The sequence below is a fragment of the Rhinatrema bivittatum genome, chromosome 8, assembly GCF_901001135.1.
Source record: "Rhinatrema bivittatum chromosome 8, aRhiBiv1.1, whole genome shotgun sequence".
In the NCBI taxonomy this organism is placed as follows: Eukaryota; Metazoa; Chordata; class Amphibia; order Gymnophiona; family Rhinatrematidae; genus Rhinatrema; species Rhinatrema bivittatum.
Genome location: NC_042622.1, coordinates 188947667 through 188968836, shown reverse-complemented (window position 1 = coordinate 188968836; position 21170 = coordinate 188947667). Strand labels below are relative to the sequence as shown.

Below are 21170 nucleotides of genomic sequence, written 5' to 3'. Positions count from 1 at the left end.
AATTGAAGAAACATGGTATAATTAGCCGCTCTTGCATATACTTGGTATTGAAAACGACCAAGGCTTCCGGTGTAATTGCTCAGTATTCTTGCACAAAAATGGATAATCAGAATCTGCGACCCTGCAAGAAACAAGCTTCGAGAGGACATAAGAAAGACAGACAGGGAAGGGCGTCTGGACTGATCCATGGTACTACAGGAACGAAAATTAACAGGTATGAACTAATTTTCCTTTCTCTGTACGTACCCAGATCAGTCCAGACTCTGGAATGTACCAAAGCTTCCCTAAACTGGGTGGGACCGAGACAGTCCCGCTCAAAGCACTTGCCACCCAAAAGAACCAAAAACTGGAGCTTGCACATCCAGACGGTAGCGACGAGCAAATGTATGCAAGGATGTCCATGTGGCAGCCCTGCAAATTTCCTGCGGAGAAACTGATTGACTCTCCGCCCAGGAAGTAGCTTGAGAGCATAGTGAATGAGCTTTGAGGCCCTCGGGGACCAGTCGATCTTGGCAAAGATAGGCCGAGGAGATCGCCTCCTTCAACCACCGTGCAATGGTGGTCATAGAAGCCGGCTTACCCCAATTGGGCCCACTCCAGAGGATGAAGAGATGGTCTGAAACCCGAAAATCGTTGGTAACCTGGAGGTAGTGAAGCAGAACTCATTTGACATCTAGCCGACGAAGATCGCCCCCAGTCGTACCCGCAATCTCCTCTGGGAAAAACGCAGGGAGTTCTACCGACTGGTTGACATGGAAGTTGGAGACAACCTTGGGCAAGAAAGAAGGGACCGTCTTGAGAGAAACCCTGGAATCAGAAAAGCGCAAGAAGGGCTCCCGACAGGACAACGCTTGAATCTCAGAGATCCGCCGAGCGGAGGAGATAGAGACCAGAAAGACAGTCTTTAGCGTAAGGTCTTTTAGCGTAGTGCGACACAGAGGTTCGAACGGAGCCTCACAGAGGGCCCGGAGGACCAGGTTAAGACTCCACGACGGGCAAGTGGCACGAGAAGGGGACAGAGATGTTTAACGCCCCTCAAAAACCGAATCACGTCTGGGTGGCCTGCTAGGGAATGACCTTCCACCCGACCAAGGAGAGAGCTGAGAGCAGAGACTTGCACGCGCAGAGAACTGAAGGAGAGGCCCTTGGAAAGACACTTCTGAAGAAAAGAAAGAACCAAAGAGACCGGGGCGGAGCTCGCTGGGACGCCCGATTCCGCACAAACAGACTCAAAAACCTTCCAGATACACACGTAAGCCAGAGAAGTCGACTGTTTCCAGGCCCGCAGCAAGTTGGAGATGACCACCTCCTTATAGCCCTTATGCCTCAGGTGTCGCCGTTCAAAAGCCAGGCCGCTAGACAGAAGCGATCGGCCTGGTCAAAAAATACAGGCCCCTGCCGAAGTAGACGGGGGAGATGACCGAGTCGGAGAGGTCCATCTGTCGACAGGTTGACAAGATCTGCGAACCACGGGCTTCGTGGCCATTCGGGTGCAACCAGAATCACAGGACCCCAGTGGAGCTCTATTCTTCTGAGAACTTTCCCCACCAGGGGCCACGGGGGGGAACACGTACAGAAGGATGTCCGCCGGCCATGGGAGAGCCAGAGTATCCATGCCCTCCGAGCCATGCTCCCTCCAGTGGCTGAAGAACCGATTTGCCTTGGTGTTGCGCAAGGTCGTCATAAGGTCCAGGTAGGGGGACCCCACCTGTCCACTATCAGAGCCATGGCCGCATCCGAGAGCTCCCACTCCTCCGGATCGAGCGATTGACGGCTGAGGAAATCAGCTTGAACATTCTCCTTGCCCGCGATGTGGGAGGCCGCCAAATACTGCAGATGCCATTCTGCCCAGGTGAAGAGACGGCTGGCTTCTATGGCCACCAGGGGACTGTGGGTGCCCCCTTGGCGATTTATGTAAGCCACGGTGGTAGAGTTGTCGGACAGGACTCGTACCGCTTTTGCCGCAAATTAAGGGGAGAAACTCCTGAAGGGCCAGGCACACCGCCAGGGTCTCCAACCGATTGGAGACTGAGTTGGCGACCAGGTCCCCTGGGTGAACTGGGAGAGACAAACTGCACCCCAGCCCGACAGACTGGCGTCCGTGGTTACTATCGTCCACTGTGGAGCTTGAAGAGGCATTCCCTGAAGGAGATGAGGGAGCGATAGCCACCACTGCAAGTCAGCGACTGTAGAGTCCAAGAACGGAAGGACCATGTGAAACTGTTCCAACACTGGCTGCCAATGGGATAGCAAATCTTTCTGTAACAGACGCATATGAGCAAAAGCCCAGGGGACGAGGTTGATGGTAGATGCCATGGATCCCAAAACCTGCAGGTAGTCCCAGGCCATCGGGGAAGGCAGCGCAATCAAATTTTGAATCTGCTCGATCAGCTTGAGAGCGCGTGCACGAGGTAAGAAGACCTTGCCTACTCGGGTGTCGAAGTGGGATCCCAGGAACTCTAACTCCTGAGAGGGCTGAAGAATGCTCTTGGAGAAGTTCACTATCCACCCGAGAAACGTGAGGAGAGAACACGCGATCCACCGCCTGCTGGCAAGAGGCCGCCGACTTGGCCCTAATGAGCCAGTCGTCCAGGTAGGGATGAACAAGGATTCCCTCCCGGCGAAGAGCCGCCACAACCACCACCATGACCTTGGTGAAGGTGCGAGGTGCGGTCGCGAGACCAAAAGGAAGCGCCCGAAACTGGAAGTCCTGGTTGAGAATGTGGAAGCGAAGATACTTCAGGTAGTCATGGTGAATCGGAATATGGAAGTAGGTCTCTGCAAGATCGAGTGAAGCGAGGAACTCTCCGGGGCGAACCGCTGCGATGACCGCTCGCAGGGTTTCCATGTGGAAATGAGGAATTTTGAGGGCCCGGTTGACCCGTCCAGGATCGGGTGATAAGACCCGTCCTTCTTGGGAACGACGAAGTAAATAGAATACTGGCTGGCGCCAAGCTCCCTCTCCGGGACCGGGACTACCGCGCCCAGATCCAGGAGTTTGGCGAGGGTTTGTTCCATCGCGTCCCTCTTGGACCGCCCACATGAAGAGAAGAGAAAAAGATCCGGAAGGTCGCGAACAATTTCGAAGGCGTACCCATCTCTGATAATGTCGAGGACCCACTGATCCGACGTGATTTTGACCCATTCCTCGAAAAACAAGGAGAGGCGGCCGCCTAGGGAGGGGACCGAGGAATGAGTCAGCTGAACTTCATTGTGTGGCAGGCTTGGGGGTTGAGCAATGGGCTGGCCCTCACGAAAGGGCCGCCGCCCATGAAAAGACTGCGACCAAGATTGAGACCGGGAAGAATAACCCCTTCAGGGACCACCCCGTCCGCATAGGGTATAGAGACGCTGGCCCCGGAAGCGAGGATGAGAAGGTGTGTAGGAACGGGATGGTTTGGGACGGTGCTCTGGAAGCTTATGGATCTTGTTGTCCCCTAAGGAATCCATAAGCTTCTCAAGGTCCTCACCAAAGAGCAGCTTACCTTTCAAAGGCAACGTGCCTAACCGGGCTTTGGAGGACTGGTCGGCCGATCATTTGTGTAGTCAGAGGAGTCTTCTGGCAGACACCGCCAAAGCCATCGCCTGAACACAAATAAGATCGTAGAGCATGTCTGCCACATAAGCGATGACGGCTTCCAGACGCTCAGCCTGCTCCGCCTCTGCCGACGGGAGGTTTTGGGTGCTGAGTAACTGTTGAACCCACCTGAGCCCTGCCCGCAGCACGAGACTGCTGTAGCAAGTCACCTGGACTCCGAGAGCCAGGACTTCGAAGATGCGTGCCTCAAGCTTACGGTCCTGTCTGTTCTTCAGTGCCGTCGATTCCTCTACCGGGATCGTGGTATGCTTTGTGACCACCATAATGTAGGAGTCCATGGAGGGATTTTTAAAAAATTTCCAAGCATTCCTCCGGAAGGGGATAGAGTTTGTCCATGGCACGCCCCACCCGGAGTGCCACATTGGGAGCCTCCCATTCTCGCAGGAGCAACAGCTTGTGCACGGGATGGAAGGGAAAAGCGGTAGCCGGAGGCCTGAGTCCCGCCAGGATCGGGTTCATGTCCTTGGGCAAGGAGGCCATCAGGTTATCCATAGTGGGCCCCTCCAACCCCAATTCCTGGAGGACAAAGGGAAGGAGGGGCTCCAATTCCTCCTTGCGGAACATACGGAGGACTCTGGGGTCGTCCCCCTCCAGGGGAAGGGTACCCTCTGTATCCGGGCTAGCGGCGGGATCCGGAAGCACGGGGTCCACCAGGGAGTCAGGGAGAGGGGACCCCTGGGACCACCTGCACCCGAACCGGCCCCTGGGGCTCCGCAGCCAGGCCAGCAGACAACGGCACGGAGCGAGGAATTTTCGGAGGGGGGGGGGTCGAGGGGGGCCTTCCTCCTCCTCCTGCAGGCTAGCTAGATAGGATTTGTGCGGGAGGAGGACAAATTCTGGGGAAAAACGGGCCCTGGAAGTCCCGGGAGGGGGAAGGGGGTCAGGGAACCCCTCCTGGGGGGCCACGGGGCTCAAATCAGGGGTATCTCTGAAAAAATCGGCCCCCCCAACCCAGGCAGCTCCGAAAACGGAGCTGCTGAAAAATCCAAAATGGCCGCCGTTCCTGGGCTTTGCTGACCCGGGAATGGCCTGGCCAAACCGAGGGGATTCGATTCTCGGGCTAAATTTGCTTGCCCTGCCGAGGAGGGTCCTTCCCCACCCGGTAGGCAAGCAGAGCAGAAGCCCTCTCGCGAAAATCGCAAAGAGGGCTGCCCACAAGAAAGGCAGGCTGCCTGCCACGGCATAGGAGAGCCGCTCTGAAAAAAAAAACTGAGAAAAAAAAGTTTGAGTGACAGCCGGCAGGCCCGGAGTGAAGCAGGGGGGAAACCTGCTGACTCCTGCCTATCTGGCTGCCGGTTCAAGGCCTCTGGAGACCACAAAAAGAAAAAATTTTGGTCTACTGCTGCAAATAAGTTAGAGGTAGGGGAATACCTGTAACTTAAAATCAAACTTGAAAGTTAAATATATATTTATTTATTTATTTATTTTTGACTGAGCACAGCAGTCGGGTTCTAAACCCTGTCGGCAGCCAGAGGAGGGGGAGACGAGACCTGGACTACCAGACCCGGTCCCCACACCTGGAAGCGGATACGGACTAGGCTATGCAGCGCACAAGGGGCAAAGCCCCCCTGAATCCGGCAAGAGCTAGGAGACGGCACCGTCTCCCACACAGAATAAAAAATAAACCTGTTTCTAGGAATTTTTTTTTTTTTTTTAATTGTTACAGAAAGAAGATTCCTAAAGAAGTACTTGCTTGATCCAGAAGATCAAGCAAGTACTTTTCCACCCGAGCCACCAGATCCACCAACAAAGGCACCCTACATGTTCAATCCTTGAAAACAGCTCATCTCTCCTCCACCCGCGACCGTGCCATCTCAATTGCCGGTCCAGCCCTCTGGAACTCCCTACCTGTCCACATGCGCCTTGAACCCTGTGCATGCAAATTCAAAAAGAAACTAAAAACACTTCTGTTCAACCATGCCTACACAGAATAGCTTTCCCTCCCCCTCCGCAGCCCCCCCCCCCCCCCTCTAGGTGACCGCCCTCTCCTTATATTAAGGAGATATTCAATGTAAATTGTAAATTGTGAATTGTTATTCTCTCGTTATGACCTTCTTGTTTTCTATCCTTCATTCTGCCTATTGGTTATCCCCGCGCCCAGTTACTATCCCTGTTGAAATGTACTTTCCAACCTTGCAGTTATTATGTGAACCGGTATGATGTCCCCACAAATACCGGTATATAAAAGTTTCTAAATAAATAAATAAATAAGAAGAAAAAAAGAGGCTGACTAGCCTAAAGCAGGGAACCGAAGGGTGAGCTGCCACACCTGCTGGAGACAGACGAATACAGAAGGGTTACAGGATAGGCTCTGTCCTCATATAGGATACCCTTTCAGTTTTGGTCTGTCTCCACCTGCTGGAAAGGAGGTTCAACCCACAGTCTGGACTGATCCGGGTATGTACAGGGTACTTGCTTTTATCTGAAATGCTTGGCTGTGTAATTCATATGAAACAAAAGAAAAAAAAAAGTCTGTTAGGATGGAAGAACAGAATTAGGTTGATATAATAGAAAGTTTTTAAAATATTCAAAATACCACTGAAGCATATACATTGTTTTTTTTTTCAGAATTATTAGGTGTGCCAATACCTATCAGGCAAAATTAATTTGTTTACCAAATTACTTTTGGTATTCTCCCACATGTTCACAAACTGTTTTCAAAGATGCGTTTCAACTTGTTCTCAGACCACTGCTTTTTAAGGCTGCCTACGAATAAGGTCTGGAAAGTGAACAGTTTTCCAGAGTCACTTAAGCGAGTAAAATAGCAATTTCCGAACATATTCTGCTGGTTCTGCAACACACACGCTTCCAGCTGCATGTTCCCGGGGATGGAGGCAGGGGCTTTTTTTTTTTTCTTTAATTTTCCAGCAGTGGATCAGAAGATAACACGCATATTTAGTATTTTCACAACCACATATATTATTTTCCCCGAAGGAAGATCTATACCCGCACAAAAGGCAGGTGCGGACTTTCCCTAGTAGTTTTGTAGCCACGATGAGTTTGAAGGTACAAGTATGGGCATTTTTTTGTTTGTTTGTTTTTGAAACTCTGTGCAAATCTGCAAATAAAAAGTGCCTGCAGATTTTGTCCCAATGTGGACAATTTGAAAGTTACTGCTGTAAGAGACAGTAGTAAGATGGAGGAGAACTGTAATCCCAAGGCAACATATATTTTTTATTGCACCATCTCTGTTCTAAATACACTGGCAAATATGATTGCGCAAATGAGTTGTAATAAATCCTTGAAAGTGCATACAGTTTTTTATGCACTGCAGTCAATGTCCCATGCATATTCTGTACAAAAAGATAAAAAACCAAAAAATACTGAAAACACCACCAGGTTCTGTTACTGTATTATAAATTTACCCTTACACTCATGTGTATTATTTTGGTCGCTCCACTGCTCTAGTCCTGTGGCTATTAAACCCTGTCCTTGAAGACCCCCAATACCTGATCAGTCTGGGTTTTCAGGATCTCTGCAGGATAGATTTACACTGTCTATGCAGTGAATGCAAACCTAGCTCATGAATAGTTGTCGTAGAGATCCTGAAAGCTGGGCTTCAAGGACTGGGTTGGGAACCACTGGACTAGTGCATTATTGATCCATGCATTATATTCACTTTATTCTTCTTCTTGCTTCCCCGACAAAATAATTCAGAAAAAAAAGAGTTTAAAAAAAAAAAAGCAGCCTACAAAGACAGTGGACATTCTATGCCATACATTCTGCCCTTGGGTGCTGTGAGCATGCCTTAAACTTCCTTTGCTTCGCCAGGAAACAGATTCTGGCCAGACATACTTAATCACCATGATACACCACTCTTCAGGCCACTTTAGGAAACTCTTTCTGAATTTTAAAGAGTGCATAATTTATGACTTACTGTGCTTTGCTGGTGGCTCTCTCAGCCCCTCCGAGCAGCAGTAGCTCTCCATCAGAGCACTCCTCTGGCATTCTCTCACTCAGCCAGAGGCCATACATCAACGGGTCAACATTGGCGGGGGGAATCGGGATGACGTAGCACCCAATAACCAGGGTGTCTAAAGAAGAAAATCCACAAGAGCCTTGAATGGGTAAAGCAAATAATTCCATGTCTGCTTAGCACCTTGGCTCTTTCCTTTGCTTGGTATGAATGGTCACAGCTCAGCAGCAATCTCACTTAATAGCGCAGCTGCTCATGCTCTAGAAGTTAGTGCCCTGAGTTCACGCTAACGGTGCATTCACTAAAAATAAATGTCCTTTCCAGAGCAGAGTTACTGTTATGAAAAATAAACAAAATCAGGATTGTCGCATTTCCTATTTGGCATGCGAAAGACAGTCGTAATCCACCTAGTCCTGTGGATGGGCAGAATATACATTTTTCAAATAAATACACTTCTGTGCCGTGTTTCAAAAGAACACATGAACATTTACTAGGCCCACAACTTTTGAAATTCTTACAAGCCGAGCCGCTGCAATCTGTCGTAAACCCCTGGGAACACGAATGCTCAGAACCAGGTTGTAATCTGCCTCACAGGCAGGCAAGGGCTGAATTGGTTCATGCAGTGCGTGGAATGGCATCAGTAACATCATGGCCCATATGAACAGACTGGAATCCTACGCATGCAGAATTAATCTTGGTCTTCCTTACTAATCTAGCTACTCCTAGAGATCCAGGGGAACTGTGGTAAAAGATTAACAAGCAAAAAAAAACAAACCCAAAAAAGCCAAAGTCTTACTAAAATATTTAAACAATATTGGATGGCTATATTGCTAGCCTGTCATGCACACTTTGAAATACTACGCAGTACAGACAGGTGACAGTGTATGTCCTCAGACATTGTGAGAGGAAATTAGGCAGTTGATGGGAGGGGGTGGACTTTACACCCCAGTGTTCCAGTCAAACTGTAAAAAAAAACAAAACAAAAAAAAAACCCAACCCCTTTACTTTTCACTTAATAATACATAATTAATTTTGGCAATATTTAACACATTGTAATATGACTTAACACATACAAATAACAAATTTAACAAAGTGTTAAGAATAATAATGAGTTTCACTGCAACACTTTATAGGTTTTCGGGTGCTATCCGATGTAAATATTTTTATTTCCCATGGTTTAGAGACACAAAATAGTAGAAACCTAACTGAACATAGCCCTTGGTTAAGAGGAGGTCATTACAAGAATTATTTGCACCTTCTCCCTTATGTGTACGTGTAGTGGGCTCCATAGAAATGTTAGCAGTAGTCTCAGTGTGGCACGTCAAGCTCAAGATAATCTTCTTTACCTTCTCAGGTATGAACGGAAAGGTGGTGAGGAGGAAAAAAAAGGAATTACGCAAACAGTTAGATGTCCCCATTAGATGATGAGCCGGGGGATTCTCTGAGCCTACGCGGCAAGTGGGATTCTAAGCATTCTGTAGTTTTGCACGTGGCCCTTTCAAAAGGATTGCGCTGTAAATCCCTCCTTCCCCCCACAACCTGACTCTAATCAAAAGGTCATTTTAGCTCAACAGAATTCTCTCCCTGAGATTTATGGAGAAACTGGCGGATTTTAAAAGGGCTATGTGTGCCAAAGCCGGGAGATATGCACGTGACTCGGCCCCGGCGCGCGCCGATTTTAAAAGCCGCGGAAGAACGCGCGTATCTCCTGGTCTGTGCACAAATTAAAAAGTTCAAGAAAGAGGCGGGGCGTGGGCGGGCCGAGATTGTAACATGAAGCCTGCGTGTAAGTATTTACGTGCACAAGAGCGCGCGCCGGGGTCCCCTACTGTGAAACTTTACTTCTGCTATGGAGGGCGTGATTGTAATAAAATAACAAAAACCAGGGTAATCAGCGGGGTTTTTCGGGTCGGGGCAAATAGGGCAAAAGGGAGGCAAGTTAGCTACAGGGTTTAGGAAGTCCTTTCCTTTACTGGGGTGAACTGGAAACAAACTGGGGAACACTTACGTGGTCAAGGCGGCGTATGTGCGTACATGCACGTGTCAATATAAAGTCATGCGCACGTCTGCGTGTATAGCCAAATTTATAATGCACGCATGTATTCACGCGCATGTTATAAAATCGTCGCATCCACTTATGCGAGCTGGCAAAAGCGTGCACATGAGCCACACACGTGGGACTTAAAATTCACCTCATAGTGTCCTTGGCAGTGGCACTAGTGAAGATTTGTGGGGAGGGGGAAACGGGGGGTTCGGTATCATTTGGAGAAGCTCTGAAAATGGAATTGTATCCTGCTAATGCATCAAAGTAAGTTATTTATCTATTTATTTAGGAGCACTTATTGATCACCTTACAGATTATGTAAATCTCTCAAAGCAACGTACAATAAGCTGAAACACTTGGACACCGGACATCGAACCACAGCAATTTAATCCAAAACAAGAGTTAGAATCAGGAACATACACACAATACAATTAAAGCGGTTGTGAAGTAACGGCTGGATAATGGTGACTGTGACACAGTGGGAGCCTTTTATTTGTATTTTTCAGTTGATATTTGATATTTCATCCACCTGGGATAGGCCACCATGGGAGGGTGTAGGCTAGCTGAAGTGGCAACAACAAGCCAAACATGGGACTAGATGCCTTCCCAGTGAATGGAGTTGCCGGTAGTGAAGAGAGAAGAGACTAATTTCATATGATGAGGGTCATAGCTAGTAAGATTGGTGTTAATCTATGATAGGACCGGGGAAGGACTGGATGGGCAGTTCAAGGTTAGAGCTGGTAAGATTCGTGTTATTGTGAGTTGGACTGAAGGTAGGCGTGGTTGAACAACCATGTTTTAGCTCTCTTCCGGAAGGTGAGGTAGTGTGATTCAAGGCGAATGAGCTGTGGAACCTCATTCCAGAGTCTGGGAGTGTAGCAGCTAAATGCTCTCTCTCTCATGCAGGATAGTGTTGAGGCAATCAAGGGAGGGGAGGACAAGAAGGTCCACTTGTGAAGAACGGTGTTCTCTAGAAGGGGCACAGGGTGTCAGGAGCTGCGAGAGGTATCCTGGGGCCAATCTGTTCATATATTTGAAGTCTTATTTGGCCGAGATAGGGGAGGGGAGAAAAATGAACTAATATTGGAGGATTTTAAATTAATAATAATTTTTTTTTTAATTTATATTCCCCCTTTCATGAAACTCGGGTACCCTAGGTATTTATTACGTTTTTTCTTCCATTCTACATCTAAGGAATAAAAGCTTAGTAAATCAGGCCCTAAGTTTGTATCTAAGGTAATGGAGGGTGAAGTGACTTGCCCAAAGCCATGACGAGCATCAGTGGGATGTGAATCCTGGCTGCCCTAGTTCACAGCCCAAAGCTCTAACCACTAGGCCAATCTTCCACAGGATAACATACTGATAAGAATCAGATGGAAAGGTGTGAAGTGAGGGTCTTGCAGCTGAAGAAAGAACAGAAAACAAACCCCTAATTTGGCAAACCAATATTTTGCCAGCTTCAAGTTACAGTATCACATCCCTCTGACATGTTTGGTTTTTTTTTCATGCATGTTCTCTGCAATTAAGTTTTGAGCCTCCAGAAAAAAATAAATAGTAACTATTGATTCTTTCAGCTGCAGACCTTCGTGTTGGAAGATTTGTTTCTTCACACAAGACCAGTTTTACTTCTAGCCTTTTATACTCATCAACAAATTCAATGTGTCGTCTACGTGCTTAAAAATGTTCCTTAGATGCAGTGTCGTAGCTGGCCCACGGCTCACGAGGCCACAGCCGCAGGCGCCCCTGCTGGAAGGCTGTCACCTTGTGGCACACGGACGCCCGCAGTGCTGGAGGAGTGCGTACTGCACGTTCACCGCTTTCACACACTGTGCCACCGCTGCCCACGATCCTCTGCCTCCCCCCCACCTTGTCATATGGCATTCTGTGCCTTCCCTCTCCCTCCCAGAAATGGCTCAGGGTGCCACCGTAACACCTGCAGCAGGCACAGCGTCGACTGCAAGCGGGAAACCTCGTGCAGCTGCAGAGGAGCTTTGCCTGTGCCATCACCACTGCGAGGGAGACAGGGAGAGCCGGGCCGGAAGACCTGCGGCTGCCAGGGAAGGAGGAAGGGAGAGCAACGCAGCAAGAGTCACCTCCAGTACTTTGGCAGGAAAAGGATAATTAAACTCAGATGGAGAGGAGGATACTGGTGGTAGCTGGTGGGGGGCGGGGGGTAGGGGAGGACAGAGAGGGTGATGTGGTGGGGTTGGTGGAGGCCAGTGGGTAGGATGGGAGGGAGAAGGAGATAATGGTGCTGGCCTTGGGAAGGGGAGGGATGGAGGGACAGAGAGGAGACTACTGGCGATGTCCACAAAGGGGGACAGGATAAACAGAGAGGGTGAGAGAGAAGAGTGATGCAAGTGCATGGCAGGGATGGGGGAACAGATCCTAGCAGGAATGAGAAAGAGAAGAGGGGAGTGCTGAGCAGGAGAAAGAGGAATGCTGGCAGAGACTGTCGGGGAAGGTGAAGAGAGGGAGATGCTGGAATGGGGGTAGAGGAGGCAAGGCTGGGCAGGGGTATGGGCTCCCCAGAAGAGGAGAGGGTGTGGATCCTCAAAAGAGGGTAGAGGCTGCGTACACAGCTATGCAACTGCTGCAGCTCCACAAAGCCGTGCTGTATTGCATGCATCGCTGGGGGAAAGGAGGGAGACACTTCCCCCACTTGCACAGGATGCCACTGGAGCTAAAGCTGGGCCTGCCCCTTCCCCCCCTGCCTACTGGCAGGAGGAGCGCACTTCTTACACACATCCACCTACTCTGGCAGCTTCAATCTGATGCTTGAAGTGACCCCCTGCATTCACATGTCAGACTCAAGCAGCAAAGGCAGCGGATGCAGGTATAAGAGGGACAATTTTATCACAACCGTAGTCATTTACTGGTAAACTTTAAAAGTACAGTACTAGCACAGTAATAATGTTCTGTTTTGCATTTTAAAAATACACTTAACAGAGTCTTCTAGCTCATGGGGGTGTGTGTTATGTACAGCATGAGGGTGCACTTTTTCACTTGGCCATAGATGCCAAATTGCCTGGTTATTGCTTGGATTATGGGATATTATCTTGGATTATAGGATGTTATCTTTATCTCTGTGAACCAGCAACATTGAAGATTCCATGTACTGGAAGCACTCCACGTTCTTAAGCAGCGTCAACACAACGGCACTACCATCGGTACAGGCATAAGAACATAAGAACATAAGAAAATGCCATACTGGGTCAGACCAAGGGTCCATCAAGCCCAGCATCCTGTTTCCAACAGTGGCCAATCCAGGCCATAAGAACCTGGCAAGTACCCAAAAACTAAGTCTATTCCATGTAACCATTGCTAATGGCAGTGGCTATTCTCTAAGTGAACTTAATAGCAGGTAATGGACTTCTCCTCCAAGAACTTATCCAATCCTTTTTTAAACACCGCTATACTAACTGCACGAACCACATTCTCTGGCAACAAATTCCAGAGTTTAATTGTGCGTTGAGTAAAAAAGAACTTTCTCCGATTAGTTTTAAATGTGCCCCATGCTAACTTCTTGGAGTGTCCCCTAGTCCTTCTACTATCCGAAAGAGTAAATAACCGATTCACATCTACCCGTTGTACGAAGCAGTTTAACTATGGACACCAAATGAGGGTAGAAACAACAACATAAAAAACCCGCCTCTGCTGTCTCTTATGTAGTCGTAGGAAGTATTTTGAGGTTGTTTCAGGACAGGGTTTTCACAGACTCGTCCTGGTGATCCTACAGCCAAGTTGGGTTTTCAGAATGTCCACGATGAATATGCATGAGAGAAATCTGCCTATTCTGGATGCATATTCATCGTGGATATCCTGAAAACCAGTGTGGAGGAAAGCCTGACCTAACACAACCTCAACATTCTTCCTTCCCAGGAGGCGAGGGGCAGCAAACAGCACCTTAAACAGGGCCAGTGCTTCCGTTAGCTAAACTAGATGATGGCCTAGAGTGCCACTGCTGCTGGCTGGGTGGCGTCTTGTGCTAGAGATAAGTTGGGGGTGGGGTGCATGACCGAAGGTTCACCTAGGGCACCAAATACCTTTGCACCAGCCCTGGCCTTAAAATTAATTCCAAAGTAGGCAAGAGGTTCACGAGGGCAATTTGTTTTATCACTTCTAAAGGGCAATTTTGAAGTCCAGCTGTGAAACTGCAGCAATTTTATTTTATTTTTTTTTATTTAGGCCAGCTCTTTATTTCTTAGTACAGACATTAGGAATTACTCTGCCTACTTCAAATCAAGGGGCCAAATGTACCGACAGGGCTCTTTCCCCTTGTGTCTTATGTGAAAAATGCTTAGTATATCTGGGCTCTGGATGTTTGAAAACGCTGATGGATCAGATGCACGTAATATATCTGCCAAGTGTTTTGTTAAGCAGCTATTCATTTTGAAATACATCCCTAATTACTAACATAACAAAAGGCTACATTAAAACATGGCACATGCATTCTATGCATTATCAGTTGACAAGCACATCAGTGTTCAATTCAAGCTTTGTGAAGGATTTACTGATCAGTACTGAGTTATCAGTGCATGCAGCTACAAGTCCTGGAGGTGATTTTCAGAAAGATCTACATGCATAAATGGGCTTTTGAAAATTGCTGCAATGTATGCTGCTTTTACAACATGTAACGCCTTTGAAAATTCACTCCACTGGGTTCAAATCACCAATATTAGCAATGTTAACGGACATGCTGGTAATTGGATTATAATTATTCATACTTAAAAATCTTACACGCCAATACTGTCTGAGCTTATGTGGAATGCTTAACCTATTTTTAAAAATAAATGAATGCTGCTATTTTATTACATTTGCGTTAAAAAGAACATATTTTATCATATTTGTTAAATATGCGCTGTGTAAAGCAAAGTTTATAGGCATGATGATTACCAAATGAGATCAATTAATTAGCATTGCTTGTAGGTATCGATTATAAAAGATTTAATTGCCATCACAAAAATATAGTAGGAGATAGATATACACACACACACACACACACACACACTAAAAGGTAAATGTAAAAGCCTGGCACATGCATCAATCGGAATGCACGGATAAGTCGGGCTTGCCTGCACTGACCCTATTTTAAAATGCACCCAGATACTCACGTAAAACCTGCTGCGTGCTAATCTGAAAAGTTTCACAAAAGTGGCAGGGTGTGGGCGTGGTCTGGGCAGGGCATGGCCAAGAGATGTGCGCGTAAATCCTTACACGCCCCGGAACACACAGAGGTCCCCCGCCACGTAACTTTACTTCTGCCATGGAGGACGTGTAAGTAATAAAATAAAAGGATCGAGCCATTTCTGAGGGGTTTAATGGGTCTGGGGTAACTGGGGAGAGTGTAAGCCAATAAACCAGGGGGGTTTGGAGGACCTAGCTCTTAACTGGGTGCAGTGGTGGATGAACTGGTGAAACTGGCAATGGCGTGGCCATGCACCCCTTTTAAAATTCCACGACTTACGCGGTAGAAGCGCGATTTTCGCACCTATGCACCCGTCCACTTAAAATCTGGTGTGCATGTGTGCGTGGCCAGGCTATTTTATAACATGCACGCATATGATTGTGTATGTTATAAAATGACCACGTATCTTGGCTTGTGCACACATATAAGTGCCCAAGTGCTGGTTTGAAAGTTACTATCCCTAAATATATCACATGCTAGGAGCATAAGCTGAAATGTGGCCAGCTGGAGTCATTTTTCTTCAGGCTGTGCAGGGCCCGGGTGCGCAATTCTGGTCCACAGGGCTTTATTTTCAAAAGCATTTACACACTTAAAATTGGGTTTTGCATGTGTAAATGCAGTTTTCCCTTGCTTTTGAAAATTGTTGCAATACATGCCATTGAATTGTCCATAGGATTTTCACGTGTAAGTGCACTTTACACGCTTCAATGGCTTTTTTAAATTGCTACATTTGCAAGTGTAGCTCCTTTTGAAATGACCTCCTAAGTTTGTATGTGAAGCAATGGAGGATGATGCAACTTGCCCAAGGTCATAATGAGTGTCAGCTGGATTTAAACTCTGGCTTTTCTGGTTCTCAGTGTGCTGCTCTAACCACTAGGCGACTACTCCACTGTCTTGTAGGTATCATACTTCTTAAATAAACTGTATTTACAAAACTCATGTGTCCTTATTGTCAGTATATTGTATCATCACAATATGAACTTCATACTCAACCCTTTGTTAGCTTCCTAATTTGTCCACACTTGTCCTGAATCTACCAATAAAGTATATTGCAGGATAGAAATTCTTACTCCCGCACACTCCTTCTGAAAGCTAGGATACCCCAATCTAGCACCACATTTCACACCAGACGGAACAAAATTGGTTTTCCGGAAAAAACAAGAAGAAAAGCAATTTGTCCTTAAACAAGGTATACAAAATTATAGGTTGGGCTGCAGCTTACTGTCTGTGCAGTGCACTGCCAAAAATATCTAAGCTAAAGTATCTTGACTTCGCCTCTCAAATTTCATTCCCTTTTTAAACAACGGGGAAATGCCTGGGACATATTACAGAATGGATGTCTCCTGCAAAGGATCCTTACAAAAAAATGTACTGTACACCTTTTGGGCTTCTAAATTCAAACAGGTGCATACGCTGATCATGTTGTTCACATAGAGCCATGCACACATGCACATGGCTAGGGTAAGTGCATTGCTTACTTACAGTGTTCCCTTTAGAAAATAGAGCCCTGAGAATAAGGAATGCACACAATGGGCCAGATTTTAAGAGATACGCAAGGGCGTAGATTTGTGCGCGCAACCCAGCACGCACAAACCTACGCCCGATTTTATAACATGTGCGCGCAGCTGCGCGCATGTTATAAAATCTGAGGTCGGCGCGCACAAGGGGTTGCACAATTGTGTACCTTGCACGTGCCGAGCCCTAGGGGAGCCCCGATGTCTTTCCCCGTTCCCTCCGAGGCCGCTCTGAAATCGGAGCGGCCTCGGAGGGAACTTTCCTTCCGCTCCCCCCCACCTTCCCCTCCCTTCCCCTATCTAACCCGCCCCCCAGCCCTACCTAAATCTCCCCCTACCTTAATTTTCTTATTTACGCAACTTGCGCGCACCAGCCAGCTGCCAGCACGCGATCCTCCGGCACATCCCCAGACCGCCCCCAGACTGGCACCCCACCCACGCCCCCGCCCAGCCCTTTTTCAAAGCCCTGGGAAATGCGTGCGTCCTGGGGCTTGCGCATGTCGCCGAACCTATGCAAAATAGGCTCGGCGTGCGTGCAGGGCTTTTAAAATCTGGCCCTTTATGTCACAAACGTACAGCTGTGAAATGCCATTCTTGATCTTCTAGGATGTTTTTGAAATATTCATTTACACTAGTAACCTAAATGCCAATTCCTTTTTCATTTTAGAAAACAATATATTAAATAGACATTCCTTATAGGGAAAAATGTCCTGTACAGGTAATCCCCAATCGGTTGTAAAGAGAAAAGCTCTGCAAGATGGGAGCCAGCTTAGCTCTCAGTTAGCCTATGGAGCAACATTAACCCCCTAAGATTACAGTTCTTTTGTTTAACAATGGGCTCCAAAAAGTCTAAAGGACCCTGCTAGCACTACCATTTTTCCTTACCGTAGCTGTAAGCACAGAGCAAGCCATGACAATATAATTTGCCTCTGCTCTCTGACCTGATAGCCACAACCGTAAGTCCTGTGTTGATGCGTGGTGGTGGTGCGAGGGGCAGAGAGCAGGAGAAAAAGATAGCCTTACCACCCTGCTCCAGGCATCTTGAAATAATTTCACTGCTCAGTGCTTGAAGGTACGCTGTATCCTCAGAGCGGGCGCTAAGGTCTCTGTATACCCCGCAAACGGCATCACGTGCACATTCCCCTTTCTGAGCAGTAGATAGGACCGCATCGAGTGCCTGGGTGAAAAAATCAAAACAAAAAAACCAGAAGCACAAAGATGGTATCAGTTTTCCTTCATTTACAGACATTTGACATTCCCCTTCCCTCCCCCCAAGAATGGTCTCAAAGTGAAATACAATCAATTTTAATAAGACTGGCAAGTACATTAGCAGTTACATTAGTCGCGGTATTGTGCGCCGTCTTCACAGCATAAATGTCCAGGGATAATGAAACTTAATTCCTTACTAACAGAGAGTATGGGGGAAAGTCCTGGGTGCATGGCCAGGCCTTTTTTTTTTTTGTTTTTGTCTGGAAAGTGAGGTTGCATGGTTCAGGGCGAACGCTTTGTGCTACCCCGTTCCGGATTTTGGGCACACAGCAGCTGAAGGCCCGTGGTCTTGCACAGGTCAGTTTTGTGGACGTCAAGTGGTGAAGGACAGAAGCGGCGTTTTGGGAGGGTCGGAGCGTAGGGGGCAAGGAGAAGGGAGAGATACTCCGGAGCCTGTCTATTCACACATTTTAAGACGAAGCAGAGGGTTTTGAATTTTATCCCGGATCCTTCTGGAAACCAGTACAGTTTGTGTAAAATGGGGCTTGTGTACTCCCAATGCATTGGGCCCTACCAATGTTTTGCACAGGTTGGAGGCAATTTCAAACTGTACTGAGAGATACCATTCAGTAGTGACTGAGTTACAATGGTCTAATCGGCCGGTGATTAGTGGGTGGATTACAGTAGAACGGTTATGTTGATCAAGGTAGTTGGGTAATTGTTGAATCTGGCCTAGGTACGTAAAGGTACATAAAGGTTCTCTTGATTTCAAATATAGAATACTAGTGCAAAAAAGCAAAATTTACTTTTGCTGCTTCATTGCTGTGTTCATCCAATTCAGGGATAGCTGAAATATGTACAATATGTTTCATAGTCGCGACTCTTACTTGATTGAGCTGGATAGGACCCATGGTGAACAGCTGAGTCAGACTTGTCCCAGGAAGCACCTGCTCCAATGAAAGGACCCCATGCAAAACGCAAACGCCAAAGCAGAGGGTGCGAAGAGTTATCGGCATCCCTCTCAATTTGATGAGAGTCTCTTCCCTCACTTGGTCCAAGGCCGATAGGATAGCTAAGACAGAAAAAGAATATGTATTTTAATCAGCTGTACTTATCCGTGTGTTTGCTGCTTGTGTTCTTTTGTATGTGGCCACATAAAATAAACCCATCTCACACCATAGCAATAAAATAAGAATCCAGGCAAGCCAACAAACTATATATTCAACAAATAAGAATTAGGTAGTGAGTAACATGAAATGGTCTTGAGGATCTGATAACAGGGTGCCCTTCTCAGGAAGTGACAGAGTGCGTTTTAGCCAACCACTGTAGAATATACACACAGAGGAGAGGAAAAAGAGAGAAACATTATGAATGTTGAGGCATTAAGCTACAGCTGCAAGGAATACCTACAGTATGAGCTTAAATCCTATTCTCCCACTTACAGCTGTAGAGCCTTACCGAGTTACCCTATCACCTGTGTATCATACACTTAGTTGTAACTAATAATGGGAGCTAAAATGGCCTACACTCAATCTGAACGCACAAAGAAAAGAAAAAAATGCGAAAAACGCTTTATGATTCTCCATGGTTTGATGGAACAAAAGCAATTTCAAGGCTTCCATTTAGATGATTGTTTGCATTCCCGTTGAATAGACCTAATGGTTCTCCATCTTTGTAACATACATTTTTGCACATTAAAATCTCAATGCAGCATGCCAAGCGTGAAGCATTGGGCACACTAACATGATGAGAGGGTAACACAGATTAGGTGAGCCACACCTGGCTTCTTTCAGCTTTGACTTCAAAGCAGCCTGGGAGTTTCTTAATAATTAAAAGCTTTAACAGAAGATATAATGGGCCGGATTTTTAAACCTACGCTCACGGGTTACATTTGTGCGAACTACCCGGCGCGCACAAATGAACGCCCGATTTTATAACATGCGCGCGTAGCCGCGCGCATGTTGTAAAATCCAGGGTCGGAGCGTGCAAGGGGGTGCACACTAGTGCACCTTGCGTGCGCCGAGCCCTAGGGGAACCCCGATGGCTTTCCCCGTTCCCTCCGAGGCCGCTCCAAAATCAGAGCGGCCTCGAAGGGAACTTTCCTTCCCCCCCCCCCCCCCACCTTCCCCGTCTCCCCTACCTAACCCCCCCCCCAGCCCTACCTAAAAACCCCCAACCTTTATTTTACAAGTTGCGCCTGCCTTCAGGGAGGCGTAGGTTGCACGTGCCGGCCGAGTACTGGCGCGCGATCCTCCGGCCTAGCGGCCCTACGGAGGCCTCTGGCCCCGCCCTCTCCCCACCCCTTTTTTCAAGCCCAGAGACATGTGCACGTCGCCGGGCCTATGCAAAATAGGATCTACGCGCGTAGGGTTTTTAAAATCTGCCCCAATATGCGCAGACCCAGCTGTTCCTCAGGAGCTGGAGCCAGGTGGCCACCTTAATCGGCAGTGACTAAGATGCAGATGTTTCAAGCACAGATGAGAAAAAGAAACAATAGGAAACTTGAAGTAGCTCCATTTGTTTAGAAATATGATACCAATTTTTATAGGCTATGATACCTTTCACTGACTCAACAACAACAACAAAAATTTGTAGTACATAAGTCTTGGAGAGCACATCGGGTCCTGAATTCAGAACTATGTCTCTCGTACACTATATTATCTTTTTTGTTTGTTGATATTTTTTTGAATATTGCTGGTTAGATATAAAGTTATTAGCTGCCAATAATAAAAAATGTGGCTTGATCTGGGAGTAGGCGGGGGGAGGAGAGCTTTTATTTTTATGGAGACGGGGAAGGGGTTATGGAAGAAGCCTGCAAGCTCAGCCGGCTCCAGCGGAGCAGAGAATTTGGAGTACGAATGGGAAGGAGAAAGGGGCAGCGATAGGGCTGAAAGGCCTGTGATTTTTTTTTTTTTTTAAACCTGCAGCTCGCACTTAACCATTCATATTCTTTAGCCAGTTAAGGCTAAAGTTACCCAGGAGCACAATCCCAGATAATTTTAAAACTGTTCACAGGCACATCTTTAGTTTGCCAAATAATTTACATGGCTAACTCCAAATATCAGAATTAGCTGAATAAGCTATTCAGCTATCTAAATCCCCAACAGGCCACTTTATTATTCAGATAGGGGCGGATTTTAAATGCCCTGCACGCGTAAATCCGGCTGGATTTATGCATGCAGGGCCCTCGCGCGCCTATTTTGCATAGGCCGCCGGCGCGCGCAGAGCCCCGGGACGCGCGTAAGTCCCGGGGCTTTGTAAAAGGGGCGTGTCGGGGGCGTGGCCGGAGTGACGCAGTATTTTGGGGGCGTGTCGCGCGTGACGCGGCGTTTCGGGGGCGGCAACGCGGGCGTGGTTTTGGCCCGGGGGTGTTCCGGGGGCATGGCCGTGGCCTCCAGACCAGCCCCCGGGACCGTAACACGGAGCAGGGCTGCCGGCCGGCGCGCGCAAAGTTACGCCTGCTTTCAGCAGGCGTAACTTTGCCGACAAATGTAGGGGGAGGTTTAGATAGGGCCGGGGGGGTGGGTTAGGTAGGGGAAGGGAGGGGAAGGTGGGGGGAGGGCAAAGGAAAGTTCCCTCCGAGGCCGCTCAGCCTCAGAGGGAACAGGCAGCGCGCGCTGGGCTCGGCGCGTGCAGGTTGCACAAATGTGCACCCCCTTGCGCGTGCCGACCCCGGATTTTATAAGATATGCACGGCTACG

General features: G+C 47.7%; 1 protein-coding gene across 1 annotated transcript in view; it reads right to left on the bottom strand.

The window, feature by feature from the left end:
• LOC115096908 (dynein beta chain, flagellar outer arm-like) overlaps positions 1-21170 on the bottom strand; it is a 630228-nt gene that overhangs the window by 79154 nt on the left and 529904 nt on the right. The window contains 3 exon segments of the mRNA XM_029612190.1: positions 7476-7632; positions 17284-17437; positions 18357-18541. Coding sequence (XP_029468050.1) covers positions 7476-7632; positions 17284-17437; positions 18357-18541 — 496 coding nt within the window.